We start from the raw sequence: 14,668 nt of genomic DNA, 5'->3' as shown, positions 1-14,668 counted from the left end.
TGCCCTCAGCTCCAGTCATGATCCCAGGGTCCTGGGATCAAGTCCCTCATCGAGCTCCCTGCTCAGTGAGGAGCCTGATTATCCCTCTGCCTGTCTTCCCCCTGCTTGTGTTCTCTCTCTGTGTCTGATGAATAAATAAATAAAATCTTTTAAAATTTTTAAATTAAATTTTAAAAAATTGTTTGTAATTTTCATCTTTAAAGTTACATTTTATCCTTTCACTGTATTAAATTTTATTTGTGTGTGTGTGTGTGTGTGTGTGTGTATATATATATATATATATATATATATATATATTCTTCTTTCTTTTTCTTAAGATTTTATTTATTTATTTGAGAGACAGAGATCACAAGTAGGCAGAGAGTCAGGCAGGGGGGGGGGTGGAAAGTAGGCTCCCTGCTGAGCAGAGAGCCTGATGTGGGGTTTTATCTCAGGACCCTAAGACCATGACCCGAGATGAAGGCAGAGGCTTTAACCCACTGAGCCACCCAGGCGCCCCTCTGTTTTTCTTTCTTTACAATTTTCAAATGTAGTTTCTTCTAACAAACTGACTAGAATACACTTAGGATATAGTGTATTGTTGTGTTCTGTTCATCTGTTTATATTCCTTCTTCTTTTTTTTTTGTCTTTAATTTTCATTTATACAATTACATTCCGTCCTTCCATTGTATTTATTTTTGTACATATATGTTTTTCTTTCTTTACAATTTTAAGATCTACTTTTCTAACAAACAGACTAAAATACTCACTGTATGCAGTGTATTGCTCTATTCTGCTCACCTGTCTGATTGTATTCTTTCTCTCTCTCTCTCTTTTTTTTTTTTTAGTTTCAAGTCTCTTCAGATTTGTTTAGTATATGTTTCTCTTGGGTATTTGTTGCCATTCTACTATTTTTGTTCTCTGATCCACCTATTCTTCTCTGATGGAAGGACAAGATGGAAAAACCTCAAAAAAGAAAAAGAGGCTGTACTGACTGCCAGGGACCTAATCAGTTTGGATATAAGTAAGATGTGGGAGCAAGAGTTCAGACTAATGATTATAAAGATACTGGCTGAGCTTGAAAAAAGCACAGAAGATACTAGAGAATCCCTTTCTGGAGAAATAATGGAACTAAAATCTAATCGAGTCAAAATAAAAAAGGCTTAATGAGATCCCATAAAAAATGGAGGCTCTAACCCTTAGGATAAAGAGGCAGAAGAGAGAATAAGTGATATAGACAAATGAAGGAGAATAAAGTAGCTGAGAAAAAGAGAGATAAACAACTACTGGATCATGAGGGGAGAATTCAAAAGATAAGTGATACCATAAAAAGAAATGTTAGAATAATTGGGATCCCAGAGGAAGAGGATGAAGAGTGGGGGATGGGGACAGAAGGTATACTGGAACAAATTATAGTGGAGAACCTCCTTGATCTGGGGAAGAAAACAGGCATTCAAGTCCACGAGGCACAGAGAACTCCCTCAAAATCAATAAAAATAAGTCAACATCCCAATATGTAATAGTGAAACTTTAAGATCTCAGGGAAAAAGAGAAAATCCTGAAAGAGGTTCAGGACAAGAGTTCTGTACCTACAAGGGTAGAAACATTTGACTGGCAGCAGACCTATCCACAGAGACCTGGCAGACCAGAAAGGACTGGCGTCATATATTCAGGGTGCTAAATGAGAAAAAATACGCAGCCAAGAGTATTTTATCCAGCTAAGATGTCATTCAAAAGGAAGGAGAGAGGAAAAATCTTCCAGGACAAAGGGAAACTAAAAGAATTTGTAATCACTACACCAACCCTACAAGAAATGTTAAAAGATATCCTTTAAGTGAAGTGAGAGCCCAAAAGTAACATAGACCAAAAATGAACAGAGGCTATATACAAAAATAGTGACTTTATAGGAACTATAATGACACTAAATTCCTATCCTTCAATAGTTACTCTAAATGTAAATGGGTTAAATGCTCCAGTCAAAAGACACAGGGTATCAGATTGGATAAAAAAGCAAGCGCATCAATAGTCTGTCTACAAGAAACTCATTTTAGACCCAAAGACACCTCCATATTTAAAGTGAGGTGGTGGAGGGGCACCTGGGTGGCTCAGTTGGTTGGGTGACTGCCTTCAGCTCAGGTCATGATCTGGGAGTCCTGGGATTGAGTCCTGCACTGGGATCCCAGCTCCATGGGGAGTCTGCTTCTCCCTCTGACCTTCTCCTCACTCGTGCTCTCTCTACTATCTCTTTCTCTCTCAAATAAATAAATAAAATACTTTAAAAAAATAAAGTGAGGTGGTGGAAAATAATTTACCATGCTAATGGACATAAAAAGAAATCTGGGGTAGCAATCCTCATATCAGAAAAATAACATTAAATCAAAGAGTGTAACAAGAGATGAGGAGAGACACAATATCATAATTAAAGGGTTTATCCAAGAAAAGATCTAACAATTGTAAATATTTATGGCCCTAACGTGGGAACAGCCAATTATATAAGCCAATTAATAACAAAATTAAAGAAACACAACAGTAATAATCCCATAATAGTAGGGGAATTTAACACACCCCTCACATCAATGATCATCTAAGCAGAAAGTCAACCAGGAAATAAGGGCATTGAATGACACACTGGACCAGATAGACTTCACAGATATATTCACAACATTCCATCCTAAAGCAACAGAATATACATTCTTCTAGAGCGCACATGAAACATTCTCCAGAATAGATCACATCCTGGGTCACAAATCAGGTTTTGACTGGTACCAAAAGATTGAGATTATTCCTTACATATTTTCAGACCACAATGTTTTGAAACCGGAGCACAATCACAAGAGGAAAGCTGGAAAGAAATCAAATACATGGAGGCTAAAGAGTATCCTACCAAAGAATGAATGGGTCAACCAGGAAATTAAAGAAGAATTTTTAAAAAGATTTTATCTATTTATTCAACAAATGGAGATCACAAGCAGGCAGAGAGAGAGGAGGAAGCAGGCTCCCTGCTGAGCAGAGAGCCTGATTCGTGGATCGATCCCAGGACCCTGGAATCATGACCTGAGCCAAAGGCAGAGGCCCTAACCCACTGAGCCATCCAGGCACCCCTAAAGAAGAATTTTTAAAATTCATGGAAATAAATGAAAATGGAAACACAACTGTCCAAAACATTTGGGATCCAGCAAAGGCAGTCCTAAGAGGGAATTATATAGCAATACAAGTCTTTCTCAAGAAACAATAAAGGTCTCAAATACAATACCTACCCCTACACCTAAAGGAGCTTGAGAAAAAAAAACACCAAATAAAGTCTGAACTCAGCAGAAGAAGAGAATTAAGAAAGATCAGAGCAGAAATCAATGAAATAGAAACCAAAAAGAACAGTAGAACAGATCAACAAAACTAGGAGCTAATTCTTTTTGGAAAGAATTACTGAGATCAATAAACCCCTGGTCAGACTTACCAAAAAGAAAAGAGAAATGGGGCGCCTGGATGGCTCACTGAGTTAAAGCCTCTGCCTTCTGCTCGGGTCATGATCCTAGGGTCCTGGGTTCGAGCCCCACATTGGGCTCTCTGCTCAGCAGGGAGCCTGCTTCCCCATCTCTCTCTGCCTGCCTCTCTGCCTACTTGTGATCTCTGACAAATAAATAAATAAAATCTTAAAAAAAAGAAAAAGAAAAGAGAAAGGACCCAAATAAATAAAATCATGAATGAAAGAAGAGAGACTAACCAACATTGAAGAAATACAGTTATAAGCACATATTATGAACAACTACATGCCAACAAATTAGGTGATCTGGAAGAAATGGATGCATTCCTAGAAACGTATAAACTACCAAAACTGCAAAAGAAAGAAATGGAAAACTTTAATAGACCCATAACCAGCAATGAAACTGAAGCACTAATCAAAAATCTCCCAAAAAACAAGAGTCCAGAGCCAAATGGCTTCCTAGGGGAATTCTACCAAACTTTTAAAAAAGAACTAATACCTATTCTTTTGAAGCTTCTTCAAAAAATCAAAATAGCCATTCTGACTGGTGTGAGGTGATATCTCATTGTGGTTTTGATTTGTATTTCCCTGATGCCGAGTGATATGGAGCACTTTTTCATGTGTCTGTTGGCCATCTGGATGTCTTCTTTGCAGCAACTATCATATGATCTCCCTGATATGAGGAAGTGGTGATGCAACATGGGGGTTTAAGTGGGTAGGAGAAGAATCAATGAAACAAATGGGATTGGGAGGGGGGAGACAAACCATAAGCGACTCTTAATCTCACAAAACAAACTGAGGGTTGCTGTGGGGAGGGGGTTTGAGAGAAGGGGTTGGGATTATGGACATTGGGGAGGGTATGTGCTTTGGTGAGTGCTGTGAAGTGTGTAAACCTGGTGATTCACAGACCTGTACCCCTGGGGATAAAAATATATGTTTATAAAAAATAAAAAAATTTAAAAAAAAAATCAAAATAGAAGGAAAACTTCCAAACTCCTAGTATGAGGCCAGCATTATCTTGATCCCAAAACCAGACAAAGACCCCACCAAAAAAGGGAATTACAGACCAATATCCCTGATGAACATGAATGCAAAATTTTTCACTAATATAATAGCCAGTAGGATCCAACAGTATATTGAAAAGATTATTCATGAACATAGGGATTTATTTCTGGGATGCAAGTATGGTTCTGCAAATCAATCAATGTGATATACTTCATTAATAAAAAAAAAAAAAGGAAAAGAACCATATGATCCTCCCAATAGATGCAGAAAAAACATTTGAGAAAGTACAGCATTCTTTCTTGATTGAAGGCATTAAAGGCATAAAAGCCCACAGCAAATATACTTCTCAAAGGAAAAAAATGAGAGCTTTTCCCCTAATTTCAGGAACATGGCAGGGATGTCCACTATCACCACTGTTGTTCAACATAGTATCAGAAGTCCTAGGCTCAGCAATCAAATAAAAAGAAATAAAAGACACCCAAATCAGCAAAGAAGAGGTCGAACTCACACTCTTTGCAGGTGGATATGATATCCTATGTGGGAAACTCAAAAGACTCCAAAATTGCTGGACATGATACCCTATGTGGAAAACCCAGAAGACCCCAAAATTGCTAGAACTCACACAGGATATAAAATCAATGCACAGAAATCAGTTGCATTCCTATATACTAACAATGAGACAGAAGAAAGGGAAATTAAGGAGTTGGTCCCTTTTACAAAAGCACCCAAACCATAAGATACATAGGAACAAATATAACCAAAGAGGAAAAGGATCTATACTCAGAAAACTATAGAACATTCGTGAAAGAAATTGAAGTAGACACAAAGAAATGAAAAAACAATACATCTTCATGGATTGGAAGAACAAATTTGTTAAAATGTCCATGCTACTTAGAGAAATCTATACATTCAGTGCATTCCGTATTGAAATACCATCAAGTTTTTTCATACATTATCCTAAAATTCGTATGGAACAAGAAAAGAGCCCGAATAGCCAAAAGAATGTTGGAAAAGAAAATCAAAACTGGGAAATCACAATTCTGGACTTCAAGCTCTATTACAAAGCTGTAATCATCAAGATGGTATGGTACTGACACAGAAATGGACACATAGATAAATGGAAAAGAATAGAGAACTCAAGATGGATCTTCAACTCTATGATCAACTAATCTTTGACAAAGAAGAAAAGAATATCCAATGGAAAAAATAGAGTCTCTTCAATAAATGTTGTTGGGAAAATTGGAAAGCCACATGCAGAAGAATGAATCTGGACCATTTCCTTACACCATACACAAAAATAGACTCAGAAGGGATGAAAGACCTCAATGTGAGACAGGAATCCATCAAACTCTTAGAGAAGAACACAGGCAGCAATCTCTGTGACCTCAGCTACAGCCACTTCTTGTTAGATATGTCTCCAAAGGTGAGGGAAAGAAAGGTAAAAATGAACTATTGGAACTTCATCAAGATAAAAGGCCTTTTCACAGCAAAAGAAACAGTCAACAAAACCAAAGGGCAATCAGCAGAATGGGAGAAGATATTTGCAAATGTCTTATCATATAGAAAGCTAGTATCCAAAATCTATAGAGAACATATCAAACTCAAAACCCAAAGAACAAATAATCCAATAAAGAAATGGGCAAAAGACATGAACAGACATTTCTCCAAACAAGATATACAAAAAACCAACAAACACATGAAAAAATGCTCAACATCACCCAACATCAGGGAAATACAAATCAAAATCACAATAAGAAACCACCTCACACCAGTCAGAATGGCTAAAATTAACATGTCAGAAAAGGACAGATGTTAGAGAGGATGTGGAGAAAGGGAAACCCTCTTATACTGTTGGTAAGAATGCAAGCTGATACAGCCACTCTGGAAAAGAGTATGGAGGTTCCTCAAAAAGCATGGAGCACTGGGTGTGGTGAAAAAATAATGAATACTGTTTTTCTGAAAATAAATTAATTAATTTTTTAAAAAGTTGTAAATAGAGCTTACCCTGCACAACTGAGTGATTGTGCTACTGGATATTTACCCCACAGATACAAATGTAGTGGTCTGAAGGGGACATCTGCACCCCAATGTTTATAGCAGCAAAGTCCACAATAGCCAAACTATGGAAAGAGGTTAGATGTCCACTGACAGATGAATGGATAAAGAAAATGTGAATATATATATATATATATATTGCATACATCTATCTTACTCTCTAGGTTCCATACATACGATGGAAAGTTGGAAGACAACATACACACAATGGAAGTTGGAAGACAACTGAGTAGAATACCACTCAGCCATCAAAAAGCATGAAATCTTGCCAATTACATCAACATGGATAGAACTAGAGAGTATTATGCCTAGTGAATTAGTCAATCACTATTATGTTTAGTGAATTTAGTCAATCAGGAAAGGACAATTATCATATGATCTCACTCATATGTGGAACTTAAGATGCAAGGCAGAGGATCATAGAGGAAGAGAGGAAAAAATAAAACAAGACAAAACCAGAGAGGGAGACAAACCATAAGAGACTCTTGATTATAGGAAATAAACTGAGGGTTGCTATTGGGGTGGGCCCTGGGGTATGGGGAAACTGGATGATGGAAATTAAGGAGGGGACGAGATGTCATGATCATGGAATATTATATAAGATTATATATTATATAAGATGATGAATCACTGACCTCTACCTGTGGAACTAATAATACATTGTATGTTAATTAATTGAATTTAAATAAAACAAAATGAAAATGAAATAAACTGTTCTCTACTGATTCACCCATAAAAACCAATGTTATATACTGAGTTGACTGGTTTCCATGCCTTATCATTCCTCTTTCCTCATCTACTCCCTTTTTTTTAAGTAAATCATATCCTCCCATATCTTCTGAGGAACAGCTCATTGGAGATAAAACACTCGAAGATTTGTACTCTCAAAATTTCCATTTATATTCATGCTTAAATGATATTTGACTTCACAAAGAAGTCCATTCATATACACTCAGAGTTCAAAACCTCTGAATTTTTAGTCTAACTCTTGTATCTTCCAGTCTTGTGTTGAACTGATTTTTATTCCTCATCTTTGGATACGACCTAGTGTTTTCTCCTAAAACAATCACTTTTCTTGTTCAAAAGAATCACAGAAATGTGTTTTGATGTGAGGAGCGAGTGATATATAAAATTCTGGTTTCTTCATTTCCAGGAAATTTTCTTATATTATCTCTTTGATAATTTTCTTCCCACCATGATCTGTCTCATTCTGGAATCCTATTAGTTGGGTGTCATGGATTGATTGATGTTTTAACATGCTTTTCTTTTCTTTCATATTTGTGCTCTTAATCCTTTCCACTATAGATACACTACTTTTGTGCCATGATTTTGCTTGGTCTTCCAACTCATAATTATTTTTTCCAAGTGATTAGATTTTTAATTATTCCAGAGCTCTTTGTTTTATTCTGAATGTTTTTAAGCCATGAGGTGATGAAGGGATCTTGGTAATCTGGGCTTTCTGAAGACTCATGAAAGGAAACAGAGGAAAAAGAGCTGCCTGACTCAGAAAACTTGGACTAGCGGCAAAAAAATTATGAGTCAGTTAAGAACTTCCTTGTCTTTTTGTCTCTCCTCATTTTAGGCCATAACTCTGTCAGAAACTATGGTTAGTATCCAGGAAAGGAAAATTAGTAGTAAAGGAGCGAAAGAAAGGAGAAGTCTTAAGTTTGAATCAATGTGAGGTTTTGATTATTACAAGCCTGAATATGATATCAGATTGGAGACATTTAGACTTCATATCCTAGGATATGGAGAACCTTTGAAGATTTACTTGAAATAAGCCATGGGAAAAGCAGAGCTTTGCATTCAGATTGTTGACCTTGTCCGAGAGAGTAAGATAGATGCAAGGAAAAGCCATTGGAGGAGAGGTCCCTGGGCACACAGAGGAACAAGTAGAGAGAGGCCTCAAAGACAAAGTCAAAAGACTCTGCATACATCCTTCCTTCCTACGTGGCATATGGGATTGTCATTTGAAAATCCCTCATACTCAAAAGACTTGGGAACATATAACCTTATTAGTTCATGCTTCTAGGAGTGAGATCAGATTCACAGTTCAATAGGAAGGTCACTTTGGCATTGATGAAGAAGATGTATTGCAGGAAGAAAGAACCCAGGGAAATATGTAGTAGACTGACCCAAGCCAGGCAGGATAGGACTGGTGTGAGATGGCTGTGGGGATGACAGGAGGGGAAACTCAGAAGTCAGGCTGTGGGAGCAGAGGTAGCAGAACTCAGTGAATTGCTGGATGTTAGGGGCAAGGTAAATTTAGTAAACTTTGAAAACGCCCCAAAGATACCCACATCTTAATCCCTGCTACTTGCCATGTTCCCCTTCATGGTAAGAAAAGGACTTTTCAGATATGAACTAATTCTGTAGATCTAGATCTAGATTCTGATATGGGCAGATTATCCTGATTTGGGGGGATTGTCCTCTAAATGCAACCCCATACATTTTATTTGAAGGAGATAGAGGAAGATTGATAAATATAGAAAAGTAAAAGGCAGTGTGATGGGAGAAGGCAGACATCAGAGTGATGGGGCACAAGACAAGGAGTGAAGGTTTCCAGCCATCAAGATTGGAAGCAGCCATGAATAGATTCTCACCTCAACCTTTCAGAGGGAGAATGGCCCTCCTGACACAATGATTTCTTCAAAGTGTTACATATTTTGGACCTCTGTCATCTAAACTTTGAAAAAATAATTGGTGTAAGCCACCAAGTGTATGGTGGTAGTGTTTTGCAGCAGCCAGTAGAAACTCTTCCAAATTGTCTGCATCAGGTGCCTCATGGGTTGGGGCATTAGCCAAAATGGGAGGCTCATGGAAGTAAGAGTAAGCTACAGGCATGCAGTGTGGAGTTTCTTACATTTCTCTTGAAATAACAATGGAGGCCTGAATAGAGTTTTCCAGAGGGCACCTGGATGCTCTTTCTGGAGCTCTAAGGAGAATGTGAGGAAGAAAGCATTATCCTGAGGTACTGATGAATGTTCTAGAGGTCAGGGAGCAGGTGCATGTGCAGAGTCAAAACGATTTCACTGAAGGGTGAACCCTAGAGGTTCGCTAAATTTGAGAAGTAGGTAGAAAACAAATTACACTGGACAATTCGTAGGATCGAAACCAGAGCGAGGTGTGAGAACCAAGTGTGATGTACAAGAAGCACATCAAAGATTACATAAAACCCATCAAAGGCAAACTTGAAGAACAGAGGCCAGAAAAAGTAAAGCCTTCTATGATAGGGGCCGCAGAACAAATCAAGCACATCCTTGCTGATTTCGAAAATTACCAGTTCTTTATTGGTGAAAACATGAATCCAGATGGCATGATTGCTCTGCTGGCCTACTGTGAGGAGGGTGTGACCCCATATATGATTTTCTTTAAGGATGGTTTAGAAATAGAGAAGTGTTCCTGCATCTGGCCATTACTTCGCATGTGTCACCTCTTGTCATAACTAGCTGCTGCTCTCCATCCCCACAACACTGGGACTTAGAAATATGGGACTGATGTCATCTCAAGCCGTTCATTTGTTTTACCCTGATTTATTTGGAGCGGAGGCATTGTTTTTAAGAAAAAAAAAAAAAAACATGTCATGTAGGTTGTCTAAAAATAAAATGCATTTACACTAATAAAAAAATGTTGTGATGGGGACAAAACACTAATGATGCTGCTCATGGGAACCACACGACTGCCTAGACAGATTGGCTGTGGGTATCCTTCATACAAAACTATCACAGGAACGTTTTAATAGCACATTACCCTGAAACTTTATTTTCACTCATGACCCTGTGAATGGGAAATCTATAAAGTGAAACAGGATGATTCTTGTGCAAATATTTCCTCCTGTGGTCCCTGCTCCTCAGGCGGCTATGGGTAACTGGATATTGGGCTTCCAAAATTTACTATTGACCATACCCAGTGACTACTTCATGACAAAGAACATCCCAACTCAAGGCCAGAGACTGTGGGATAATAATAAGACAATAGAGAGGTGCAGGGAAACTGATTTATTGAAGCAAGATGTTGAGATCTTCACATTTTCCAGAAGACAGAGATACTGGTAGACAGAGATACTAGGATATATGATCCGTTATGTACAAGACAACACAATTTTCCCCTGAAACAGATAAGGAAAGAGAGAGAAGGTCAGTCATGCTTCTCCTGGGGATGACACCTTCACCCAGACTGTCATTTACAAGGAGTTGTCTGTGAAGTTTCAACCAACAAAAGGCAAGTAGAATAGGCACAAGATAGTAAACCAGTGAGGATGGTTAAGTAAATACACCTGACACAATGACAACCAACAATGCAAGTCAGGCAAAATCCATTTTCATCGTCTGGCAAACAAAGCCTGAGGTGACCCAAGAGTAACACTCAGGTTTCTAATGGAAAGGGGAGAAGCCCAGGATTTTTTTCTTGCCATGCCAGGGGGGTGGACTCTAATTTTTCACTGCAGTGAGGATACAGGTGTGAGAGACTCGAATAGGGATGGGAGGGGACTTTGGGATGCAGCTTTCAGGAGAGTCCCAGGTTCACTCGTAGAAATTCAACCAGATGGCACATGTCTTCTCAGCACTGAAAATCCAGCCCCCCATGGGCATTTATGACTGAATCTTATGACCTAAAACCCGCAGTGAGTGCATGGACTGAGAGACACCTTTAAGTAAGTATCTTATTTCTAGACAAAGATGTAATTTAAGTGTTTCACCCTCACATGAGACTACAGGAGGTAAGAGGAGGGAGGGTCGCTGGACAGGAGCATAATAAGGGAGAGAGTTGTAGGCAGGGCGTGGTGAAGTCAACTGAGGTAGGAGGGCTAGATCTTGGCTCAGCAGAAGCTGGCAGAGTGCCCAGGCAGCTGCCCTCCCTGCTGACAGAGGGCTGGGCTCCCTCCTTTCTAGTTGTCTCCCCATTCATTACTCCCAACACCCTCATGGGATTCTGCTGTGATGGTGTCCACTCAGAAGGGGGAACTTGCCCTAGGAAAGGTCCTAGGCAAGAACAAAGCCTCACTTTGGCCCTACAACACCCCCGCTTGGGACCCCAGTTTTTCCCTTCCTCAGGACACTATGGGTAACTTGATGCCTGTGAAGGAGGAACGTATCATGATTCTCTGTGCGTGCTTCATGTAGCTCCCCAGGTATAATGTCATCCACCTGTGGCCACCTTTCACCCTATCAGAAGTGAGCAAGGAAGCTGGGACCTATACCCCCTATGCCCTTGACAGAACCACATCCTGACTCCCTTACTGGCTTCTCTACAAGCAGAAGCTTTGATGCACAAAGAAGGAATGAGTTACCAATGCCTCTCCCAATCTTTTTCTGTTCCCTGCTGAGATCCGATCCGTGCATTTCTTCACTTCCAGATAGTCCTCAATGACTCCTTGAGGTGGGTTAAATTTTCCCTGAATGGTAGTCTTGAAGCTAGCTGCATCTTGAAAGAGGAAGCCCTTCGAAATATTTACAAAGTCTGGACAGACTGTGGCATTGGCTGGAGAAGAAAAAGGAATACAATCAATATAAGGAAAATCACATTTTCTCCTTGGCTTCCTAATGTTATAATTAGACAGAAACCCTAAGGTTTTAGGATCTCATCCCATTATAGTGCCAAGGACAATGACTGACTGTGGACGCTGTGGTTTCTTCATTTCACAGAGCAATCAGAGGAGCCAGGACTAGGATATAGGCTTGCTGACCACTGGTTCAGTTTTTTGTTTTTTGGTTTTTTTAAGACTTTTTAAATTTTATTTGACAGACAGAGATCACAAGCAGGCAGAGAGGCAGGCAGAGAGAGAGGGGGAAACAGGCTCCCCGCTGAGCAGAGATCAGAACCTTGGAATCATGACCTGATTGACAGAGGCTTTAACCCACTGAGCCACCCAGGCACCCCCAGATTTTAATCCTTTTTAAAGCACATCCCCTTTTTAACAAGACTTTCCTGGTTTGCTAAAATTACTTTTTTATATTTCAAACAATTAAGCTTTGCCTGAACACAGTGACACCTTGGTTTTGTCTTGGATATCAAAGAGAGATTTGAGTAATCAATTTTTAAGTGAATAGTAGAGTGAGATCTTTCCAGAATGCAGAGAAGTGGGAGAAGAGAAGGAGAAGAGGCAGAAGAGGGAGAAGAGAAGTCGTACTCTTTATGTGCTGGAAGATGACAGTTTGAGACTAAAGAATAAGGTTGTGTCACTGGAGGCAGACATGGTTAAAAAGCTAAACACGCACACACAAACATGATGCCCCAGGTAATCTGTGCAAACACATTTGAAGTTAAAAACACACAAAGTTACGACTGGCTCTTTTATTCCTGCAGAATCCCCTGGAGAGGGTGAGAGGCAGGGGCTGGGCTGTCTGGACCCACTGGAACTGTGTGGTGACCTGAAAGGACCAATTTTTCTAGTGCAGATTCTTGTACACTTCAAGTCTTTGTAATCGTGCTGTAGTCTCGAGGTACCCTACCAGTCTTCATCTGACCCCTGATCATATGTCAGACTGTGAGAGGGACATGAGAGATTCAAACCAGAGGAAAATGGGGGAAGGAGGAGGACATTTAGAAAGTCAGATGAGATAGAACAACTGTAGAAAACTAGGGTCAGTAACATGGATAAGAAGACATGCAAAAATATTATTGAATGAATGACAAGAATTTATCTAGACAAACAAAAATCCTACCCTTATGAATGTACTAATTCTATTACAATTACTCATAGCAATTACATACAGAAATAGATACAGCAAGATACACTCACTAGCAGATGGAGTGAGTGCTGCTTATTCCCAGGGCCACCTTGAAGATTTATTATTAAAAGACTCAGACAAGGGGCACCTGGGTGGCTCAGTGGGTTAAAGCCTCTGCCTTCGGCTCAGGTCATGATCCCAGGGTCCTGGGATCGAGCCCCATGTCGAGCTCTCTGCTCTGCAGGGAGCCTGCTTCCCTTCCTCTCTCTCTGCCTGCCTCTCTGCCTAATTATGATCTCTGTCTGTCAAATAAATAAATAAAATCTTAAAAAAAAAAAGGATTCAGACAACATTGGATCTTCTGGAAGTTAGAACTTTCCCCCAAACTTTCCAGCTGTAACATTTTTCAGACTGAATCCAAGAACTAAAAGCTGTGAACTCAACTGCCACCTGAAAAACTCTGGGAAGGAGAATATCTGGGAACTGCTAGAAGTAGGCTTGATAGCCATAGCTGGCCTCTTGGCACAGCTAATCTCACTCCTTGCTACATGTACTCTTGTGGCATCTGTCAAACCCAAGGGTGAGAAAAGACTTGGAGTGATTAAGAATTTTGTTCAAGGTCAACGCACTGGAGAGTGACAGAAATGATTCACACCTAAATCTTAGGTCCTCTCGCTTCTGAAGCACAGATCCCAGATAAGGAGAGAGGCTTCAGTAGAAAAACTCCTAAAATTTGCCTACAATAATTTGTTGTACAACTTCCAGGGTGTTGGGAACTCACAAAATTAGCCCTGGGGTTGGGAGTGAGGGGTGGGAGACTAGCTCACAAGGAGAGGAAAAAGAAGAAAGTCACTTCAGTTCACCTCCTTCAGAGAAGGGCTGGTCCTATCTGATGAGAAATGCTACTCACCCTCATAGCAGTAAAGAGCCAGAGTGACCAGCAGGACACTAAGGGACAGCCTCATGGTTTATTTTGCTTCAGGTTTTCAGCTTTAGTGAAAGGTGAGCTACTAGGAGCTGAACTGAGGATCCTCCCTTTATATCTAGAAAGCCTCCCTTGTACTGCCCAAATAAACATGTGATCAAGTCATGGGCCTGGCTTCCAGCCCTTCATTCCTCTGTCAGGGCGCATGCCATCCATTGGTGTCATAGTCCCCAACAGCACGGTCAAAGTTCCTGTTCACAGGCACTGCTGGCACTTTTAGCTCTCCTTTGTAGCAAACACTGAGGTTGTAGTTTTACAATTGTACAGTCAATTAATTTATTGAAGCCCCCTAGTCCTGGACATTAGCTCCTGAACGACAGGGGGTAACCTCTGGTTTTGCTCCTCTTTACTTATCATAGTGCCTGGCACACAGGAAAGGAAAAGCATATATTCTTGGAATAAATGAATGAATATGAAGCAACAAACCACTAAACTTGGCTGGAGTGTATCTTCGGTATGAAATGATAACCTGTTATGCCAAGTTTCCCTTTG

At 39.8% G+C, this 14,668-nt stretch overlaps 1 protein-coding gene across 1 annotated transcript; it reads right to left on the bottom strand.

Annotated features, from left to right (window-relative positions):
* Window positions 1–10,514: 10,514 nt before the first annotated feature.
* LOC309873091 (secretoglobin family 1D member-like) lies at window positions 10,515–14,175 on the bottom strand. Its single transcript, XM_082748111.1, has 3 exons — window positions 14,102–14,175; window positions 11,811–12,001; window positions 10,515–10,628 (listed from the first exon to the last, which is right to left on the bottom strand). Exons 1-3 carry the CDS (start codon window positions 14,154–14,156, stop codon window positions 10,602–10,604), a joined length of 273 nt encoding a protein of 90 aa, XP_082604237.1. The 5' UTR covers window positions 14,157–14,175; the 3' UTR covers window positions 10,515–10,601.
* Between the last annotated feature and the right edge of the window lie 493 nt (window positions 14,176–14,668).

Source organism: Mustela nivalis (assembly GCF_964662115.1).
Source record: "Mustela nivalis genome assembly, chromosome: 9".
Lineage (NCBI taxonomy): Eukaryota > Metazoa > Chordata > Mammalia > Carnivora > Mustelidae > Mustela > Mustela nivalis.
Note: the sequence above shows the minus strand (reverse complement) of the source record. Positions and strands in the feature narration are given on the sequence as shown.